Raw genomic sequence first — 23,847 nt, 5'->3', positions numbered from 1 at the left:
CGAGCACACCCCAGCGCAACTGATTGGCCAATGTGAGGACAATCACTGCTGAGAGGCTGTTCCTTCGACAATGGGGGGGGGGGGGGTCTGGAAAAGTGGCTGCAGAACCAGCAGGAGTCCCTGGTCACCTGTCTTCGGGAAGGCCTGTCATGTTAATTGACAGCTGCTGGGTTCATACCAGGGCCCATGGGGTGAGGCCCTTAAGTAGGCATTAATTGTCCACTTAAGAGCATCAATAGGTAAAGGAAGGCTATCCACAATCCTTCCCGCCTTGGAATTAATCGTGGTGAAGGTGAGAAGACAAGTTTGGTCTCTACTTGCCGCCTTCCTGCTTGTTCATATGAAGGCCCTACCAAACCTGCCAAGCAGTAGGACATTGAATGAACAGGACCCACATTTGACCCAAACTATGATCAAGTACATCCAAACCCACGTGCTGATAATGAACACAAATGCACGCATTTTAAATCCCAGTCCAGTTTTAAAACACGATATTGGAATTTTAATACGTCGGTCACATTTGAAAAATCGGTCTGATGGCAGGAAAATTGTGGGGAAGTGAGTTACATTGCAGAGTTAGCTGATTAAAATGCAAGTCATGTCTATTGAATGATTGTTGGAGCAAATTAAATGTGGCTAAAATTCTGTTTCAGCGGGGTTGCAAAATACCTCAAAGTCCTGGAGCTCCCTGCACCTCAAGGACTGCAGCGGTTCAAGAAGGCAGTTCACCACCAAATTCTCAAGTGAAATTAAGGATGGTCAATAATAGCTGACCTAGTCAGTGATGCCCAAATCCCATAATGGACTTTTAAAAATACATGGTAGTGGATCAGCTGGCCATTATAAAACCCATTTTCATTTCTATTTATTTCAATGAGTAACAAGTCTTCTGTGACCTATTTCGCACACCCATTGAAGTTAAACTTTATCCCCTTGCTGTTCATCAGACCTGCAGATAGAGGACTCAGATTATATCTGGGACGAATTTTGTCCTCAGGCAAGTGTCAAAAGCCTTAATCCAGAAATGGTGTTTTGACCATTCTTTTTTTAAAGCCTCATATATGCTTTCAATTTCAGACATCCTGTGATGGTTCCATTATTCTGCAGTGCAGCAAGAGATTTAGTACCGCTCAGAACTGCTCATAAACTGGGATGTTTGGTGCCCCTGGGATTTTTAGACAAATTCAGATAGTCAGGCTGCAAATCATGCTGTGCAGCGTGCACAAAGGAATTTTGTGGGATTAGTTAGAGAATAACACGTCATGCCAATTACCTGTCCTAAAGATAATCTCATCAGAATTTCCCAGCAAACATAGAAATTAGCAGCCTGATGAATGATATAATGCACCATTCTAATATTGAGCCATGGTCACCTCACAAGTGGATGCATATTGTTCCAGATATTTATTCAGGCCTGTGGTGAGAGTAGATGGGAAACAAGGAAGCACTGGCTTCTCAGATGTCCTGAGGAAATCAGAAATGCTGCTAAATAAGTAGGATATTGTGGGGATTGAGAGAGGGTTGGAGATCTTGCCAAAGGTGTGGCCACAACATGGATCAGGGTAAGGGCTGGAGTTGGAAAAATAAGGATTGTGGTGAGGGAGGAGGAGGCGTGGGGGGAGACAGTGAATCGCAAAATGTGTTGTGCTCAGTGTTCATTATCTAGCAAGGAATCTACAGAACTACTGGTGACTTGCCCAAACCAGGACTTTATGACTTCACACATGGTAAGGTGATGATTAGATAGAGAGCAAGTTATGATGGAGTTTCTTTAAACTCTCCTGGAAATATCCCTATGCACGACTGTCCTCATGAATGTCTTATAACCTTCGGAGGATCACTGTATCTGCTCTAACTTATATCCAAGTGCCTTGTCCCATGACCACTGTCTTGGGACCGCATGGTGGATCTGTACAGCCACCTGCTGGTTGGAGGCCGCTCCAACTATATACAACACCATCTACAGGCATATCACCACTAAGAGGTTTGTGCATTGGGCCCAAAGAAAACATTCTGTTCCTTGTGGTCCACAAGCAGAGCAGTGAATGCACTTCTCTCATGTATGTGGTTTCCCCACCTTCTTTTACCAGCAGGGTTTCTGAGCCCCAGGATACCAAGACAGAATGGGATTAAAAACAATAAAAACAGCTCCTTAAAAGATTTTACTGACAGATTTGCCCCCTGAACTTACTCCCTGATCAATCTCTGATAAAATCAGAAGTTGAAATAGTTTAGGGTCTGATTTGACATTTACATTTTTTAACTTCCCACAGGTCTGTCCTTGTGGATTAAATATCTCCCTACAATTCTTACTTTATTTTCACTGCCATTTCTCACAATTTACACAATGGACAATGGCCCTTGTATGTGCCTGCAACAGGTCCTAGTTCTCCTCCATAACTTTACTGAAAGAATGACGGATGCCCATCTACATATGTGCATGGCAGAGCAGTCCATAGATATAGCTGGCTGCAACCACATTGCAGCACTTCTAATCCGATTTCACCATAAATTTGCTGTGAAATTCCATCAACTCCCGCTCCCCCACCCCCGCCCATCTCCCAGCGTAGCTGTGGCAGGTCTTTCCATTTGTCTCCTGCCGAAGTCACATTAAGAGAAACTATTTCCAAGCCCATTGGTTTGAAAGCTACCTTGATGCATTAAGATACGTGCACAGGTACAGTATTGCAACGGAAATATTTTAAAGCAGGCCAAGAGAGGCTGATCAACTTAGAGTTGCCAAGAAATGAGTTTGAAAGCAAATCACTGAATATTAGGGTTCTATTTCTGGAAAGATGATATCACAACACAATTATTCCCAACAGTGTTACTCATGGGAGTTTCTTTTGCATACTGTCACTGAACAGTAAATATTGAAAGTACCTTGAGATGCTAAGATATGAGGGGAGCTGAATATTCTGGAACTTGCTTTGTGGATCAGGGAGCATTCCAACAGTGCTGTTTTCAGCATGATGGACCAAATCCATGATGACCAGGTAGATTATCGGTTGTCCAAGGAGCAAATGGGCTTTCTCTCATTGAGATTCTTTTTTCTTCATTCGAATAATAACAAGTGATATCATTTTTTTCCAAAATTAGAAGCTTAATATTCAGTGTCTTTTTTTCAATCACATTTCTTGGCAACCTGCTGTCTATCAATCAGCTACTGTGTATCTGTTTTGAAATATTCTCATTATAATACTGTACCTGTGCTCCTGTGGCCGGCTGCATTAATGCATCCTGAACTCTATTTATCCTCGGCAAATGAATGACGCAACAAGGCAACATTTATGACCCACCCCTCGATGTCCTTTAGAAGGTGATTATGGGCTGTCACCGAAGCAATTGCTAAAATTTAAGTGGTTTATGTGTTTTAGACATTCTGCTCTTTCTTTAGTCGAAACAAAGGATGAAAAGATTGCCACACTGTAGTTTCCTTAACCAGATTGTCAGACTTAATTAGAGAGGTGCTGTTTGCTCTCAGTCCAAGATGGAAGAGGGAAAATCTCCCAAATGCCTCTGATGATGTCACTATGTAATCATTTGAAATACTACACACGGATGTATCGGTTTACAATACTTAACATCCCTCCTCCTTTACTTCAGGATATGATAACTGACATTAATCTAACCTTACTCACTATGAACTAGATTTTCTTTCACCAAGTATCATTATACACAGTTGTATTGTCATGGGAATGTCACTTTAAGAAAAAGTGGCTGCAGTGATGTCATTGTATGGGTGGATCTGGGCTCTGGCTCTGCTTTTTACTTTTGTTTTGAGCTGGAAGCTGTTTTTGGCTCTGAGTTTTAGTTCCGTTTTCAGTTGGAGAGCTGCATTCAAACCAAGGAGCTGTATTTTGGGTCTCTCTCTGCATGCTAAAGAATGTTTCCAGATCACTTGATGATTTCAAAGTAATACCTGTTTCTGTAAGGAATGCAAACCTACAGTCTTTGTTAAAAAGGGTCTTTGACTTATGGATGTTGTTAGGAAAGTTACTAAGGGTTACCTATAGAGTACTGTATCTTTGGAGGGGTATCAGTGTTGGTAGTTGATGTTTACTTTGTGTTTATAAAATGTTACCTGGATTCATAGAATAAACATTGTTTTTGTTTAAAAATACTTTAGATCTCTGTTGCATCACACCTGTAAAGTGGCCCCTTGTACTCCCCATAACCAAAATCTATTAAAGTTGTGGGTCAGGTGAACTTCAGGTGAACTCCATGATATACTTTGGTGTTCTCTAAACCTTGGCCCATAATAATATATACACAATCAGTACCATAGTGTGCTGAATCAGAATCCATCATTCGAGGGTCTTTCTTTTCACACTCTCGCTAGTCTATTCACCACTTGGTTCAGGCACGTTACCCGATAAAGTTGTTTCTTATTCAGCTTCTACAGATGCTGTTGGTTCAACTGTTCTGGAATCTAAATTCGACTCAATCATGTTCATGGGTTCAGGGATTTCCAAATGTTGAGTGTTAGATGTTGGCTTTTCAAATAACGACTCTGCAAATTCTCTTTTTGAAGCGAGGATTTGATCTGTAAACTCTCTCATCATCGGTTTGCACCGTATAAGAAACAGTCTTTGCGAGTCTTGTGACAGGTACCCACTTCTCACTTGAAGAATAGTTTTTTGCTGAAACTCCTTTAGCCTTGATCAAAACATGGGTTTTGATGTCTGTTCATGGCATGTAATTCGCTTTTGTTGTTGTCACTCTATAATGGTAGAAATGTCATTCAAATCAAATTTAGTTCTCAACTTCCTTTTTAGAAACAATATTGCCAGTGAGTTTTGGGTTGATGTTTCTGTCGGATATGAGAAAATTGTTCACTCTTTTAGCTCATGGTCAATCATCCTTTGATGCTTTAATGGCATTCTGCAATGACTGGACCAACCATCTGCCAATCCATTTATGGAAGGATGCTGTATGGCATAGTTTCTACGGTAGTTCACAAATTCCTTTGATGTGAACTGATTTCCTTATCGCTAACTAATTGCTCCGGTTTTCCAAACTGTGCAAATACTTTGTCTAGTCATTCGATTGTCTTTTCCGTAGTCCGACTTCATCACCATTGTTTCGGACCACTTGTGAATGTGCATCCACTTGGACAAGAAACAGATATCCTTCAGTTGGTCCTGCGAAAGCGATACATACTCTTTGCCACGGCTGTCTTGACCAATTCTGAGGGTGAAGTGGTTAAAGAGGTGGGAGTATTCTGTATGCAAGCACAACACAGGCACTGACCTACCCTTTCTTCAATCTGAGTCTAGTCCTGGCCACCAAAACTAACACCTTGTGAGATTTTTCACCCGTCCTATTCCTGGATGTCCATCGTGGAGCTGATCTAGAATGATTCCACAAAGATGGAGGAATGATAACCCTCACACAACTATTCAGTTTTGTACCATTCTCAATTTCTCTTGTTCGGTATGGCTTGAATTTTGGATTCTACTCTGTTTACCCAGTGGTCTACAGTTCAACATCATGCCCATGACCTTTCCTATCACCAGATCTGACTTTGTGTGTCTTTGCACTTAAGAGGCTGTAATAGGTACATTATCAACCGAGGAAAAGTACACATAGTTCTCCTGTGGTCCTGAATTGATAGACATAATAGAGCATCCGCGTTCTCATGTTGCTCAGATTTTCTGTAATTAATCTCGTAATTATTTGCTGATGAGATGAGGGACCATCTCTGAAAATGACTCGCATCGAGATATGATATTCTTTTGTATGGACCAAAGATTGTTGTTAAAAGCCTGTGGTCTGTTAACAAGGTAAAACTCTTCCATACAGATAGCGATAAAATTGTTTATATCAAAAATTACACTCAAGGCTTCCTTTTCCAATTGAGCATAATTCTGTTCAGCACTTGACAATATTCTTGAAGCAAAGGCTGATGGTATGTCATCTCCATTTGGCATTATATAAGAGACAACTATACCCACGCCATATGGCGTGTGACACATGGTATTTTCAATTTAGGGTCAAAATGTAGACTTTTGATTTCTTCAGCACATTATATGCCCCCTCGCAATCTTTTGCCCAGGTCCATTGTTGGTTCACACAAAATTATGTATGGAGTGGTTTTAATATGCTAGCAAGATTTAGAATACATTTTTCAAGTAATTGATGAGTCCTAAAAAAGATCTCAGTTGTGAAAATTTCTACCGTTTGGGGGAACTAAAATTGCAGTCATTTTCTTAGGCTCCTAGTGGAGCCTGTCCTTGTCAATTACATAGCCAAGATAGCCAAAGCTAGCAGCGCGGGTTCAATTCCTGTACCGGCCTCCCTGAACAGGCGCCAGAATGTGGCAACTCGGGTCTTTTCACAGTAACTGCATTGAACCCTAAACAAGAAGCCTGTGACAAAAAGTGATTATTATTATTATTAAGATAATGTAGTCATGACTAGAAACGTTTGCATTTCCCTCTCTTGCTATTATGGTAGTGTCTTTTAAGATGCTCCAATGTGTCTTCCAAGTTCCTTAGGTGCTCCTGTTCAGTCCTTGCAGTAATTAAGATGTCGTCCAAATAACGTTGAACATCTTTGAAGCCATGGACGTTTGGATAGGGCCGGTGCTGACATTATTCCAAATGGTCGGCGCTTGTGTGTTCCAATTGTTGGAAGAGGTTGTGACTCAGCTGCTACCTTCACCTGGAGGTACAATTGGGACAAATCTATCTTATTAAACTGCTGCCCATCCAGCGATCCAGGAAATAGTTCCTCTATTAATAGTGAGGGATATTGGTTGGCACATAACACTGCGTTGAACGCCATATTAAAGACACATTCTTACAGACCCATCTGACTTGATAACTGGTACAACTGAGGTTGCCCAAATGCTCGTCATCACAGAGTTGGTCACTCCAGCTTTGATAAATTTTCCAAGTTCCAGTTCAACTTTTGGTTTGATGGCATATGGTACAGCTCTTGCCATTAAGCATTTTGGGGTGCTATCAGGTTTTATCTTAAATCATACTTAGACTCCAGTCATTTCCCCCAAAGTGTTTTCAAAGCCTTATACTTTTCTAAGAGTTTCTGTATCTTTCCATAAAAGCTTTCTGTCCTATTACACTCAACAAAGTTGCTACTTTAATTCCATCCAGTATGCTGTTTGCAACAAGGTAATATTGAAATCTCTCTTCACAGGAGCTCCAAACCTCCACAGTCTCATCAAATGGTTCCACAGCACTAACGTTTCTCACCATTGCAGTGACCTGTTCGTAAGTTGTCGGAATTTTTTCAACATTTCCTCCCCTCGAATTTCATTTCTTGGTTGGACGGTGGTTCAATGATGTTGAAGTGGTTTCCTGAAAATTGATCCTTGACTCAAGGTCCAGATCTGAATTGTTTCTTCTAACTATTTTCACTCGTCTCCAGTTTTACCTTTGCTGTTAGGTTTTAGTTATTCTGCTCTTCCTTTACAGGAGGAACAAAGGATGAAAAGTTTGCCACACCATAGGTTTCTTAACTAGATCGTCAGACTTTATTAGAGAGGCGTTGCTTGCTCAGAGTCCAAGGTGTAAGGGAGGGGAATCTCCGAGATGCCTCTGACGATGGTATCACGTAATCACGTGACACACTATACAAAGATGCATGGGTTGGCAATACATAACAGTTTGCCATGACACTTAACAGTCAACTGAAATCATGCAGGCAGTCAAATGTGCAGGCCTGCAGAACACTAGGATCCAGTGGGTAGATTGCAAGCACGATCTGGCAGCTTCCTTGATCAATTTCTGACACCTGCACAGGATTACCAGATTCACTGAATTTGATTTTACAACGTGCCACAGTAGTATCTGAACGTTTAGGTTTGCCACTCTGTATCTTCCGGGAGGGAAAATCAGCTGCATTGTTCTCCACAATAACTAGATTGCACCTATCCATTGCTGAATAGGCCTGTACCTCGTGCCATATATGTGGTCTGACCAGAATTTGGGATTCTACAACTTTAGCATGACTTTTTTCAACTTGAGTTCAGTACAATTTGCTGATGTAGCTCTTTTTTTCACTTCTTGCCTCACATTATTCAGACATAGTGAGTGATGTAACCAAGTTTCTTTCAGATTTTCCCTTATCCGGTTCTTTCCTCTTGATCAAAGACATTTTAAGATTTTAGTTTTCAGCATTGGAAAATTGATTTCACTGGATGCAATACTGGGTTTATAGTCCATGCAAACTAATCTCCATTGACATCACCGCAAATCAATATTGAGATTTAAAAGGAGCACTCCTCCCAATCCTGTCAGCTTCCTGCCCAACGAACAATATGAAAGTGTCCACTGGAAGTTGAATCTTGCCAGTCTTGTATTTGGATTTGTTTATTGTCACGTGTACCGAGGTACAGTGAAAAGTATTTTTCTGTGAGCAGCTCAAACAGATCATTTAGTTCATGAAAATAAAAGAAAAGAAAATTCATAAAATGGCAATAACAAGGTCCACAATGTAAATATATAGACACCGGCATCGAGTGTAGAATTAATCAGCTCAGTCCATAAGAGGGTCGTTAGGAGTCTGGTAGCAGCAGGGAAGAAGCTGTTTTCGAATCTATTCATGCGTGTTCTCAGACTTTTGTATCTCCTGCCCGGTGGAAGAAGTTGTAAGAGTGAGTAAGCCGGGTGGGAGAGGTCTTTGATTATGTTGCCCACTTTCCCCAGGCAGCGGGAGCTGTAGATAAGTCTATGGAGGTAGGTTCATGTGATGGCCTGGGCTGTGTTCATGACTCTCTGCAGTTTTTTGTGGTCTTGAGCCGAGCAGTTGCCATACCAGACTGTGATGCAGCCAGATAGGATGCTTTCTATCGTGAGCAGAGCATAAATTGGAGGAAAGCTAAATAAAATGTTGTGCATTTTGGAATGCCAGGAATCTTAGCAACAAAATGGAAGAGCTAGAATACTTCAGGATATCATAACCATCAAAAGGACATGGTTTAACAATGGCATAAGTGACTAGACATGTCGGAACATGGAATATTTTGCAGAATAAAGAGGCAACATGATAATGTGCAGCACCCTGAGCAATTCAGAATTTGTTTTCAATGGTGATTAATGTTCTGGGTGCTGCTAAGATGCAAGGATACCTTGTATATTGTGATGCAAGAATGAGGGAAAGGAAACTAACTATGGGATTCTGCAAGTCAAGTGGAGGTATTGAGCCAGGCATATTTGAGCCAAGAAAAGAAAGCACGCACAGGAACAGATTAAGTGTTCAGAATATCTTCAATTTATCAATCATTGATGAATGTGCTTGGCTTGAAAACATCTGTCATTCAGATGAGACTTTGGACCAGCCCTTGCGGGTAGGTATTAAAATTCAAGACACTCTTTGAAGAAGAACAGGAGAATTCTGCCTGCAGTGTCCTGGCTAGTGTTCATCCCTCAACCAAGATCACTAAAAAATCCCAGATGATTTCACTGTTTCTTATCAAGTATTTGTATTGTGAAGCACTATGAAGATGGTAGCACATGGAAGCCGACGTGTATTATAATAATAATAATCTTTATTAGTGTCACAGGTAGGCTTACAGTAACACTGCAATGAAGTTACTGTGAAAAGCCCCTAATCGCCACACTCCGGTGCCTATTCGGGTGCACAGAGGGAGAATTCAGAATGTCCAATTCACCTAACAAGCACGTCTTTTCGGGACTTGTGGGAGGAAACCAGAGCACCCGGAGGAAACCCACGCAAACACGGGGCAAACATGCAGACTCCGCATGGACTGTGACCCAAGCGGGGATCGAACCTGGGACTCTGGTGCTGTGAAGCAACAGAGCTAACCACTGTGCTACCATGTCAGTTGAAGCCCCTGAGCTGGTATTTCCAAGGAGGAAATCAGAAAATTGCACCATGGATGGATATAAAGAGATCTGAACGGATTTGGCAGCATTTTCCAGCCCCACCCGCCACTGGGATCATCCGGTCCTGCTGAAAGTCAAGGGACTTTTGGCGAGGCAGCAGAAACCCCTGCGGCAGGTCCCACCACGACGGGGTTGGAAAATCCCAGCCATTACATCTGGAAGGAAAGGGCTATTTCAGTCAATAGCTATGTACTAAGCAAAATAATAGTCACAAAGATTCTTCAAGAAGGTAAATGACAGGCAGTGAGATATGTGTTCCAAGCAATTCTGAAGATCTTGCAGAACACGAGAAAGAAGATTTCCAGAGTCCCGTGATGTTTTTTTCATGTTTAATTTTCTATAATTTTAGGTCAAATATAAACTAAATGTGGGTGGAGGTGGAGTGTCCTGGTGTTGGTGTTCATTGGAAGACCAATGACAAAGGAGATTCAAATAGGGCAGGCCGCAGATGCATAACAATCAGTGTTACAACGGGAGCAAGAAATATACTCTGCACTACAGGAAAATATCAGAACCACGATACTGTGTTCAAAGGGATTCGTACTTTCTGCTGCATAAATTCTATCAGGCTAGTCAATGAGGGATTGTGTTATGGTCACCATATGGCCTGCTTGTCAGAGTATCACTGCAGGAACTGTAAAACCTCCCAGCAGATCGAAGGCAACTCGATGCAAAAAAAAATTAAAAACAGTTGAACACGTAAATTTAACTACAAATGTTCTTTTTCTTACCCTAGATTTCCTCCATATATACATGTACGAGTTTGGATTTAAAGGGCGGGATTCTCCGTGAACCGACGGGGCAGGGCACTCCAGCACCAAGGAGTGGCGTAAACCACTCCGGCGTCGGGCCGCCCCGAAGGTGTGGAATCTTCCGCACCATCAGGGGCTAGGCCGGCACCGGAGTGTTTGGCGCCACGCCAGCCGGTGTAGAAGGGCTTGGCACCACGGCAACCGGCACCAAAGGGTCTCCGCCGGCCGGCACAGTTTGGCTCATGTGCGGGAGCACCAGCGTGTGCTGGCGTCATCCCAGCGCATGCGCATGTGGGTTCTTCTCCACACCGGACATGGCGGAGGGCAAGAGTGCCCCCACGGTACAGGCCCGCCCACAGATCGGTGGGCCCCGATCGCGGGCCAGGCCACTGCTGGGGCACCCCCCGGGGGGCCAGATCCCCCCCTCCCCCTGAGGACTCTGCAGGCCGCTCGTGGAGCCAGGTCCCGCCGATAAGAACCTGCTGTGATTAACGCCGGCAGGACCGGCCGAAAACAGGCGGCCACTCGGCCCATCGTGGGCCAGAGAATCGTCAGGGGGGCCGCTGTCAATGGCCGCCGACCAGCGCGGCGCAATTTCCACCCCCGCCAAAACCACGGCGCCAGTGAATTTGGCAGCCAGCGAGGACGGGATTCAAGCCACCCCCCTGCGACTCTCCGATCCGGTGGAGGGTCGGAGAATCCCGCCCAAAATCTTGGAAATAAGGAAGCAACTGTGCAGTCTAGCATGCAATGCCTTTATAGCCCAGGGATTTCTGAGGATGTGCAAAACAGGGTTGGGCTAGATTTATCTTCAAAGATGTGCTTGTGTTTGTGTAATGAATTTTGTCGTTGTAGGGATTTGTAATGATATTTTCGCAGCCTCCACTGGATAGCAAATGTTTTTCATTCCTCATAAACATTGCATCACTGAGTGTGTGAAAAACTGACATGTTGCTGCCATCCTCAGAAGCAGTTTTGAAGGAATCATAACATTTTAGAGCCATGGTGACTTTTGCAGCCACAGGAGATGTAGTTGCTCCAATCCTCACTCCAACAAGAAAAAGGTAAGTAGCCAAGACCTTTGTGAAATTCCCGATAGGCTCCAAGGCCTCGTGTTCCTTCACTTCCTTGGTCCTCCTATCCCCAGTCAATGGTCTTTCACGCCTTCCTTGCTACTGCCGGAAGATCTCGCCAACAACGAATGGTGAACCAGCTAGGCCACAGGAAAACACGCCACGGCAAGCCAGAAATTCCCAGCTACTCGGGCCCTCATGAGGGACTGAAAACTTTTCATTTTCGTAGATCAAGCCTCTGAACTCCTTCAAAACCACTCCAACTCAGACTGTCTCAATGACTACACTCCTGCCAGGGTTTCAATCCCATCTCCCGAGACTGGATCCCATCTCGTTCCACTGGATTTCTGAGTCTGCAATCCGGCCTCCATTTACTAGTTCAATTTCAGCTCTTTTAATAGTTGACTAGCTTCACTTTGCTGGAACTGCACCTGGATTTCATTCAGCCCAAATCTTCCTAGCTACAAGTTATCAATGGCTCTTCAAGGTTTTTCTGAGCCGTAATCCTTCCCGGCATGGAGCTAATTACCTTTTGCAATCTTTGCAGCTGCCACATCCCCTCACCCCCCCCCCCAGCCCCAAATTTCTCCTCAGCCTTACCTGCACAGAATCAGCTAACAACAATACTTTTACCGCCTGGAACCTACTAACAGCAGCCCCTTTTCCACTGCCGCAGAACACAGAGATAAATTGAGATGCTGAAACATTCTTAAACTCCGTCAATCTCCATTATGACGTAGCCTTCCAGGGATCACTTAATGCATTTAAATTAATTGCAGCTTAAACTCCCAAAACAAGACCATTGCCTTGGCTGAATTTCTTTGCAAGCAGTGGAGCAACCTAGTCTTCAATTCTTCAATTAAGTAAGCCCATCTGCTTTATGATTTTACCTTCCTAGCCGTTAACTTAGGTCAACATGGCCCCAACATTTTAAGTCTTCATGCTGCTTTAGTTGCATTTATCCCATTTTCTACAGTTAAACTTTAATCGTTCCAGAATGATAATTTACCTCTAAGATATTACTTTGTACGATGAACTCGGTATTTATAACACCAGCAATTCCCAATATGATGATCACAGAATCCAGTGAACCCACTTTGTAAAGGTATCTCACAGATTAGCACTTAAAGTGCCTGAGAAGCCCAAAATTCCAAACCAGAAATTTCCCTTCATGGTGGTGAGAATCTGTTTCAACATGGTTCACAAATGCTGTTTACCAACGGGTACCATCATGATTTGTTCGACAGGCCAAATGAAGTGGCATTTCAAACATACACGGACACCATTTTTACAAAAGGGTCCTAATGCAGGCCGGTGCAGACTCGATGGGCTGAATGGTCTTCTTCTGCACTGTAAATTCTATGAATGCATCAGGGAAACCTCTCAACTGCCTAAACTAATTCTGTTGCATAGTGCTGTTCTTGAATGGAACATCACAGTACAGAAGCAATTTTAAACAAAATGACCAACCCGCAGTGCATTCTTTACCGTGCCATTGTGACAAAAATGTTCCACATATTAAAAGAGTAAAACAATTGATAAAGAAAGATATTTATACCTTTGCTGAAGCTTGTCATATCAATAAAAAGTGACCCCACAGTGTAAAAGAAACAATTGAGTTCAACTAACTTCTATCCAAATATTTGAATTATTTTGCGAACAATTTAACTTTCTGATGGTGGATTATTTTTAAATCCCCGCTCATCAGGTCATTTGTGAAAAAGAATGAAGGAATGTTGAAGAGGGACTTGACCTACAAAGCTTGAAGTTAATGAAATCACAAGCCAATATCCATGAACACCTCAGTCAGGTGGATGGGCAGCACCATTTTAACTCCCAATATGAACAGGGTATTAATTCGTAAGCAGATCTTATGGAGTTAATTGTTTGTCATTGAACAAAATATGAACTAAATGGAAAATCTCTCCTGTTCCAATTGCCTCCGTCAGGAATTCTGCGACATACAACAGTCTAAACTATCACTGGCTGAACAAGAAATGCTGGAAAGCATATTAAGCTCTGGCCAATCTGCTGACTTTTTGACGCCCCAATATAATTCTTACAGGTGCTTCAATATACCCAGTAATATACTACCATTGATGTGAGGTAGTCACACTTAACTCAGTAACCACTCTCAACCTCCTTTTCTCAAAGAACCATTGACAAATCAACCACTACAGTGAATTACACATCCTTGTCATCCTATCCCCTCCATCACAACAAATGCTCATCCAAACTAAGCTAATTTAGGCATTATACAGGAAACTCAAGACATGATAGGCAACTTCTAATCCAATGCACAAAGCAGAGACATTCACGAGAGAAAGGAATAATCTGAGAACCCTTCAACTAACATTAGTCACACATAAGAAATCAACCACAACATTTCTAACATATTGTGTCGGAGTTGGCGAACACTTTTCCAGTAATATAATGGACCATCTTTCATCATTTATAATGTATCTGGATCTCGATATGCAGGGCAAGAAAATCTGCATCTCCTCACCCAATCAGATTGAAAAATCATTCATGATCCATAGTTTCTGACCCACGAAACATGGATTAGAATAGTGAAATAATCACCAAACCAAATACAGAAACAAAAGAAAGTTTGAAATGTAAGAGAGAAAGAAAAGAAGCAGAAAAGAAAAGTAAAAATATAGGGGGGAATTTTTAACCCCCATTTTCAGTGGGTGGGAAAGCCAGAGGGTGCAGAGAATCCAGCGGGAGTGCCAAAATGGCATTTATGCCTGTAATGGGGTTCCTGCCATGAAATGACAGGTACGCCATTAGAATATATTTGAATGTCTTTAGCGGTCTTCCCTCCTGTATAATCCTCCACATAAGGATGCACGCCTCCACACACACATCCCTGCCGGCATCACGTCACGTCATCGGGGCTTACAACAGGCCCTGGCAAACATGAAACTGGCGAACAATCCCTGCCAGGGACATACAGTTAAGTACAGCCGCCAAAGTGGGAGTGGGCCATGCCTGGGCAGTGTCAGGACACTGCCCAAAAGTCCATGCTGCAGTGCAGATTCTGTTGACTGACGTCGTGAGACCCTATCCCAGGATTTCTTTTCAGAGTGTCTCGAAATTCAGCGGGATAAACTGGCAGCGTGGCCAGCTTTTCGCACCCTAGTTGACACTCTGGTGGGAAGAAAAAGAGAAAATTCCGTCGATAGAATTAAATCTCCAACATTAATTAAAATCTGAAGGAATAAGACTCCACACTTATTAAATGTGAGGCGGGATTCTCTCATCCCATGACAGAGTGTCCATGCCATCATAAACACCAGCACGTTTTACTATGGCGTGAACGGGCCGCTCCCAGGACTAATTCTAGCCCCTATAGGGGGCCAGCGCTTCACGCCGCTCCAGCTGCCGATCTCAGCGTGAACTGGGTGCCGCGGGATCCGCGCATGCGCAGTGGTGCCAGCGCAAACGCGCGCATGCGCAGTGGCTTCCTTCAACGCCCCAGCCCCGATGCAACATGGAGCAAGACTACAGGGGCCGGCGCATAGGAAAGGAGTCCCCCAGCCAGAGAGGCCGGCCCACCAATTGGTGGGCACCAATCACGCTCAGGACGCATCAGAGGCCTTCCCGTGGGATCGGAGCCCCCCTCCTCCCCACCTCCACAGACCACCACCCGGCCCTTCCACGCTGAGTTCCCGCCGGCTGAGAGCAGGTGTGGACAGCGCCGGCGGGACTCAGCGTTTCTACGGCGGCTGCTCGGCCTCTCCCGGCCCGAGAATCGGCGGGCCACGACCGGCGCTGCGCCAACCATGCTGACGCCAACGCTGCCAATTCTCTGTCTGCGGAGAATCGCGAGCCAGAATCGGGGCAGCGTGGCCCGATCACGGGGGTTCTCCAGCCCGGCCCAGGGCTGAGAGAATCCCGCCCTTGATTTCCAATGCCAGAGAGGTTGTTTGGCAATAATTAATTATTGCAAATGTTTTTAAAAGGTTACTTAGACTGGAATGAACAGCTGTAACCTTTTTGCCAGATTTAATTCTTGCCTACCTCATAACAGGAATCTCACACGGTCAATACATTTGGTGAGATGGTATTTTTGTGCAGGTCACAGAGGAGTGGCACATCTCAAAAAACTACTTCTGGATTTTCATATGTAAATGCATATCATCAACAATCGGTGCCAAATTTGTGCATAAATAGCATTGAATGATGATTGCACTCTATCTTTCATGGCACAATCCGAGGTGTTAACTTTTGCCATAATCTTATCTGTATCATGTACATTTTTCTATCCGAACTGTTTTGTGTATGGACAAAATATTTGAGGGTCCATGTCATCTGGGGCATTGTCATTAAAATGATCAGACTTCCTAACAGGGTGAGGCATTATTTGTTAACACAATAAATCTCTTTCCGACAATGTAAAGTCAAGTCATCGTTAAAGCAAGGAAACTGCATAACAGAAGTTCACACCACGGTAAGTTTTACAACTGTCGTTATGTAAAGGTAAAGATAAAGTCCCCATATTCCCAGAGGACCATAGGCTGCTCTGCCCTTTGAGGGGGAGGGCTGACTGGTTTTGAGTTAACCTGAGAATCACCACACCTCAGGCGAGGGACAAGGTTGTGTAGGCGGTGCTTTCATAAATAACCTCAGACGGTACGGGAATTGAACCCACGCTGCTGACCTTGCTCTGCATCACAAACCAGCTGTCGAACCTAATCTGTTAAACCGGCATCCCTTAGCAAACTAACATGCCTGACACCAATCCATTATGAGGATGAAGTTTCACTCCAGTATTGAGCTGTGACTCAGGTGGTAGCACTGTCACCTGAGTCAGAAGGTTTTTGGTTCAAGTCCCAGCCCAGGACAGAAGCCTAAAACTGAAAAAGTGCCAGTGGAAACTGAGGTGTGGCATCATTTGGATCAGACATTATACTCAGGCCATGCCTGCCCTCTTGGGTGGATATAAAAGATTAAATATTTCAATGCAATGGAAGAAAGTTATGCCCAGTGTGCAGGTCAATATTTATTCCTCAATCCACATCACAAAAGTAACCTATCTGGACATGATCTTACTGCTTTTTGTGGGAGTTTGCTGTGGATCCCACATTACCATAGTGACTGCACTTCAAAAGTACTTGATTAGCCATGGAGCATTTTGGTAGCCTGAGGTCATGAAAGTGACCATATAAATACAGGTTTTTCTTTTTTTTTAAAAACGTTTGTCAGAACTAAGTCAAATGACAGAAAGCTGTGACGGAAAAATTCACCACAGCTGCAAGAAAATTAACTGAGCCAAATATGATGTGATTGGCACACAAATCTAAACCTATCTGCATCTACACTTCAACTGATTTGAATTCTAATGAGAAGTTTTCCTGAATCTTGGTAATCCACACCACACAAAGGTGTACATCACTAGACTGCAGAAAAGCTGTTTGTGATGGGTTTATAGAACCTCTGAGAATTTATGACAATGCAGTGGATGCATCAGTGGAGACTTTCTTTGTGTAGCTATGACCGTCTCAAGGTTATCCTTTGCACCGACTTATGATTATGTGCATGTAATTTTTTTTTTCAAAGCTCGGCCTGTTTATACATAGAATACTTGCATAGAATCATAGAATTGCTACAGTGCAGAAGGAGGCCATTCGGCCCATCAGGTCTGCACCTACCCTCTGAAAGAGCATCCTACCTCCCCCCCCCCAACACTACCCTCATAACCCCACCCAATGTACACATCGTTTGGTACCAATGGGCAATTTAGCATGTTCAATCCACCTAACTTGCATATTTGTGGACTAGATTTGTAAGATCAGGCACATTCCTGAGTTAAAAGAAAATAACAATGAGCAGCAACTTTAAAATTGCTGTTTTAAACAGCTGTGCTCCTTGGAGGGGTGCAGCCAAATTTACAGCAACTCTGCATAGAGTTTTCAAATCAAACGCTTAGCCCGCACTCACTTAGAAAGCATGTTTTTTTTTTCAATTTGTCACAGTTCATTGAGGAGATGGATTGGATCGCAACACTGCCAGGTATCCATTTTATAAAGCCAGAGTCAAATGATATGAATATGATACATAATTGAACCACCACTGCGGGTTTCTGCATGACAAAGTGGAATCATGCTGTCATTAATTATTCTGCGTGAAAGGAAGTGTGCACAAAGCTTGGAAAGCTGAAAGTTGAATGAGTATTACTGCCTCATACGACAACTTTCAATTCCTGTAAAGTTTTTCCATAAAAGCCCCAACTGTATCTCTGTGAAATGTGGGATTGCAGTCGTGCTATAATCTCTGCAGCCAACATTTTCATTTTTAAAAACTATTTTATCTTTTTAGTTAAGATTAAGAAAAGTGAAGATGCTCCTCAATGATGGCAATTTAAAAAAATCATGCTATTATACTCTTTGCTCTTTACCTTTGCAAATATATTATATGCACAGTTAGAAATAAGAAGGACCTTCCCTCAGATAATCTACAGAGACCAACCTTGTTACAAATGAGGTTAACTGGTATTCCACACATAGGAAATGGTTAGTGGAATTCATTGTCATCATCATTGACACATTGCTTTCCCAAGCACAAAGACAAAGGGGAGAATTCTCCGATGGCCATGCCAGAGGCATCAATGGCAGGCTGAGGAGGAGAATTCAATGGGTGTCCTAAAATTGGGTTCACATTTGCCTGAATTTCCCATGGGATCTCCCATTGGTGCCTGCCATGGTGGATCGAGAAACGTGCTGGAGGCTAGCGAATTTGCATCCCGTTAATGGGATTAAGGCCCAACCGGAATCCTTTACCCCCAATCCCGAGTCTCTGCGTTGCCAGTGGGAAAACACACTGGTCCAGAACATGCCTGGAACAACATGGCATGCATGAATTGTGTCTTATCTGAAGAATGCCTGGAGCTACCTATTGAGTTTGGGATGGAGACTACCAGCAGCCCTGTCCTCAGAAAACCATAGGATTGGGTGGGGGAAGCATTTGCCAGCTGAATTATCCACCTTCAGTTTCATAAAGGAAATCTTTTTCAGGAAGTCCATCTTCTGTCTTCAATGGTGGAAAGGGGCTGGTTTAGCACAGGGTTAAACGCTGGCTTTGATAGCAGACCAAGGCAGGCCAGCAGCATGGTTCAATTCCCGTACTAGCCTCCCCGAACAGGCACCGGAATGTGGCGACTCGGGGCTTTTCACAGTAACTTCATTTGAAGCCTACTTGTGACAATAAGCAATTTTCACTTCAGTGATGTTGGGTGCCTTTTCAATATGGCACCCAGGTATGATAGTGACACTCATGCCATCATGCCCACCCTGCCACGGAACATGGCGCAACACACCTAGTTGCATAATTAATGAGGTCATGGCCTGTAGGTATGCCAGGGTTTCCCACCGGCGGGATACACCCCACGTCCCCGCCCACACCACGGGACATAGCCCCAAAATGGAAGAATTTCACCCAACGTTATTTGACTAAATGCAAGATTACACAGCAACATAAACAATAACTAACATTTATAAAATGCTTTTAACACAGTAAAACATCTTAAGATACTTCACTGTGACAAGTATTAAAAAGAAACAGTAGTATTAATTGGAAAGCATGAAAAACAAAACAAAGGGAAAAAGATATCCAAATCTTCTCAAAGTCCGGTAGGACGTTAAAATCTTTAGAAAACCATACAGATATGGCTATGAGGACAAACACAAGGTGGTTAGCACACAAGTTGACCAGATCTGGGAGTTTCTTTTTAGGGTGTTATAAATACCTGTTCAACCTGGAGTGGGCCAAGAAGAGTCGGAACATCAATTAAGAGAGACACACAGTGTACATCTATCTGGACACTGGCACCGAACTTGTGAAGCGGCAGGCAGCCTTCAATAAGGCAAGTTGCTATACAATAAGGGTGTGCAGTTTGGGGTGGTTATCCAGTGAGGCTGGACTCGTAGGATCACTATTTTGACAGGTCGGAATAGGTTGAGCCCTTCATTAAGATCAAAAGACTGGGGCTAGTTTGAGGAGGCTAGGGAAGCACCCAGGTGGCAATGCCAGGATGGCCAGGTGGCACTGCCATACTGGCTGGGGCATTGTTCGGATGCCAGGCTGGCAGTGCCAAGGTATATCAGATGGCATCATGCCCATGTCGGGTTGCCCCGCCGTTATGAGGTGGAGTGCTGGGGGCTCGATGAACCCCTTATTGGTGCATTGGGGAGCCCTAATTGAATAACAATGGGTTAGTTCAAATCCTTGAAATGGACTTGCCACTGTTTGAAGTTTGCCTAAAATACTTTTCTTTTTTAACTTTTTTTAAATTAAGGGGCAATTTAGTGTGGCCATTCCACCTAATCTGCACATCTTTGTGTTGTGGGGGTGAAACCCACACAGACAGGCGTAGAATGTGCAAACGCCACACAGGCCAGGATCGAATCTGGGTCCTCAGTGCCATAGGCAACAGTGCTAATCACTTTGCCACCGTGCCGCCCTACACAAAATGCAAATGTGTTCCTTGGTTCAATGTCTCAAGTATTTCAATTTAACAAAAGAAAGTCAACGAGACCAGTTATTGTCAAGTTATGTGTGAAAGACCACCATCTATCACCTACTTTCAGCGATGGCTTTGGACTTCCAAACCATTCTGGGTGGATGGTTGTTAGAATTAGTCAGGTGTTTGAAATCAGCTTGAGATAATGAGTTTTACCTAAAGAGAGACCAGGCAGAGTGCAGAAGAAAATTGACAAGGCTATGTCATCTTTGTCTTTTAAGGCCACATCAGTTGTCAGCCAGTGTGAAAACCAGACTCTAGAAATTAGCTGCAAGTCATCAAGCAACTAAAGTACTTAACATGTTCCTGTTTCACCTAAGATCTTAACGTGATCCAGTTCCACCAGAGATCCAACTCCTAGATATTCGACGACATTATGGATGGAATTTACTGTCTGTTCACTCTGGTGGGATATTCCTGTTCCACAAACCGTGTGTGGGTTTCCCGGCAAGAGGGGTGAAGTCCACAGGAAATGCATTGACAATGGGACCAGAAAAAGAAGCGGCAGGTTAATGGGTAAATCTCGCCCTAAACCTCACAACCTGTCGCTTTGCAGGAATCCTAATTTCAACTCTAAAATATCAAATTCATTCGAGAAACCACAGGCTTGCCATGTGGAAAACATATGTACGTCTGCATGACATGTGCGTGCATGTGTGTGTATGTATGCACGCACACACATGAGATGGTTTGTGTGGCGTTGGGTGAGATTCCCAGAAATTCTCACCCAATTAAATGGACCTTTGGCTGCTCTCCAAATTTTCTGTTCCGCCTGTGCCGATTCCCATCACGGGTGAGACCGAACATCCTAATCCAATCCAAATCGAAATCCGATGACACGATGGTTGGTGGAGTTGTAGATAGTGTTGAGGGTTGTTGCAGGTTACAATAGGACATTGACAGGATGCAGAACTGGGCTGAGAAGTGGCAGATGGAGTTCAACCGAGATAAATGTGGTGATTCATTTTGTAAGATCCAATTTGAAGGCTGAATACAGGGTTAAAGGCAGGATTCTTGGAAGTGTGGGGGAACAGAGGGATCTTGGGGTCCACGTACATAGATCCCTCAATGTTGCCACCCAGGTAGATAGGGTTGTTAAGAAGCCGTATGACGTGTTGGCTTTCATTAACAGGGGGATTGCGTTTAAGAGCCGTGAGGTTTTGCTGCAGCTTTATAAAACCCTAGATAGACCACTCTTGGAATATTGTGTCCAGTTCTAGTCACCTCATTATAGGAAGGATGTGGATGCTTTGGAGAGGGTACAGAGGAGATTTACCAGGATGCTGCCTGGACTGGAGAGCATTTCTTATGAAGAAAGGTTGAGAAAGCTAGGGCTTTTCTCACTGGAGCGAAGAAGGAAGAGAGGTGACTTGATAGAGGTGTACAGGTGATGAGAGGTATGGATAGAGTGGATAGCCAGAGACTTTTCCCCTGGGTGGAAATGCCTGTCAGGAGGGGACATAATTTTAAGGTGATTGGAGGAAGATATAGGGGATATGTCAGAGGTAGGTTCTTGACACAGAGAGTGATGGGTGTGTGGAATGCACTGCCAGCAGAGGTGGTGGAGTCAGAATCGTTAGGGAATTTTAAGCGATTCTTGGCCAGGCACATGGACAGCAGTAAATTGAAGGGCTATAGGTTAGGTTGATCTTAGATTAGGATAAGTGGTCGGCACAACATCGTGGGCCGAAGGGCCTGTACTGTGCTGCACTGTTCTATGTATTAATAGCAGGTATTCATTTCAGTTACAAAGCAGAGAGATTGTCAATCAATGGAAGGGAACAATTAGTTAGATTTCTTGCAAGTCTCCATCAAGCTAGAGCCATATAAATCACAGTAGAAAAGGTGACAGCACAGGCTGACAGGGCATTTTGATGCTTTTTCATTGAATTAGGGTGCTTTCTCCATTGAAATGCGCCATGATGCATGTCAATACAAGGGCCAAATTTCCTTTAAAAGACGGATCCCTATGATGAGTCACTACATTAGAAACACATATGCATAACAACATAATCCCTGTTGTGAGATCTGCAGGTATGAAAAGAAAATCGCTTAATGTCACAAGTAGGCTTCAAATGAAGTTACTGTGAAAAGCCCCTAGTCACCACATTCGAGCGGCGTCTGTTCAGGGAGGCTGGTACGGGAATTGAACCGTGTTCCTGGCTTGCCTTGGTTGGCTTTTAAAGCCAGCGATTTAGCCCTGTGCTAAACCAGCCCCTAGACTTAAACTAAACACTTTACACTTAGCTGTCAGAATGTTCCAGACTCATAAGCAGACTGTTCATTTTTTCCACAAGCTTCTTTTCAAAAAGCCCGCACCACTGGACCGAAATTGTGGGCAGAAGGAAATCAAATTTTTTGCCCCTCATTTAAAGTGGGGAATCTGACCTCAGCAGGAGCAGGTATGCATTTGTACATGAGGCATTCTCAACTCACAATAAGACCAGAGGAAAATAGCAAGGGGTTGTGAATGCAGATGAAACTCGTATTTTCTCTTAAGAAAATGAAGTGTGGCCATTTATGCACTGAAACACGTCCAGACACCAGACAAAAAGTCAGCCCATAATGGTCTTCTACAGTAGTCACTCACCCTTATTAAATAGTCCACTGCACTGGTCAATTTTTTTAAAGAACTAACTTAACATATGTAAAAATGGATGATCTGTTTCACTGCTCATTCTGTGCAATACCTGTACAGGTTGGAGGATCAGGTTGCCAGAAGAATCGGTTGTCCACCTGCACGCACATGATTTTAGCAGTTCCTTGCAACTGATAACCCGGGTCACACTGGAAAGTCACTGTATCTCCAGGTTCTCTGCTGTCCCCACTTCTGGTGCCATTCTGAGGAACTCCAGGATCATTGCACGTAGTGGCTGTTGAAGCTGCATGAATAAAAGATACATGATTTTAATGAAACAAACAGTATCTTGATGGTCTTTCATCTGTCTATCCTATATGCTACTCTCTCCCCACCAGAATATAGTTAACTCTTAACTGCTCTCGAAAATGACTTTGTAAGGCACACGGTCACGTGTTGCAGTTCATTCAGGAGGTCTGAGTCATTGTGGCAGCATGCACTTTATTTAAACAGTGCTATGGGTGGTAATGATAGGGTCTACAACTTTATTTCCCTTGCATGGCTGACCAAGAATGTCTCTGAATTTTACCATCTTACATTGGCGTGTTATGGTAGGATTTGGAGGTGGATACTCAACCTGTTTGTCTGTGTTATGATCTTCCTCAGCTTAGAAGTCCTGGGATGGGACTCCAACCCAAGGTTTTGGGTCTGAGGCAAGTATGCTATAAGACCTGTGCAGACCTCGCTCTAAGATACACAGGATGCAGGTAATTTTGGATGACCAGGTCGGTGAAAGCACATACTCATCAGATAATCTGCCTAATTCTGCTTCCATTAATTTAAATGTAAGGAATATTGGGTGGATATCTTTATTTATATGCTCACAACCACCCAGTTTTCTAATATTCAGCACAACACACCCAAACAAACAAGTGACTGGCACAGACACCGAGAACTCGCTCTCCCCATTTTTGTTTCACACTCTACTTTCTCCCAAACAGGTTGAACAGTGATCTTTCAATTTTATCCTAACGTATAGGAGAGCAGT

At 43.5% G+C, this 23,847-nt stretch overlaps 1 protein-coding gene across 1 annotated transcript in view; it reads right to left on the bottom strand.

The window, feature by feature from the left end:
* Positions 1 to 23,847, bottom strand: part of LOC119967641 (CUB and sushi domain-containing protein 1-like) — a 2,889,858-nt gene that overhangs the window by 530,488 nt on the left and 2,335,523 nt on the right. The window contains exon 27 of the mRNA XM_038800434.1: positions 22,912 to 23,103. Coding sequence (XP_038656362.1) covers positions 22,912 to 23,103 — 192 coding nt within the window. The remainder of the gene's footprint in view (positions 1 to 22,911; positions 23,104 to 23,847) is intronic.

This window comes from Scyliorhinus canicula, chromosome 6, assembly GCF_902713615.1.
Source record: "Scyliorhinus canicula chromosome 6, sScyCan1.1, whole genome shotgun sequence".
In the NCBI taxonomy this organism is placed as follows: domain Eukaryota; kingdom Metazoa; phylum Chordata; class Chondrichthyes; order Carcharhiniformes; family Scyliorhinidae; genus Scyliorhinus; species Scyliorhinus canicula.
This window is presented reverse-complemented; position numbering and strand designations above follow the sequence as displayed.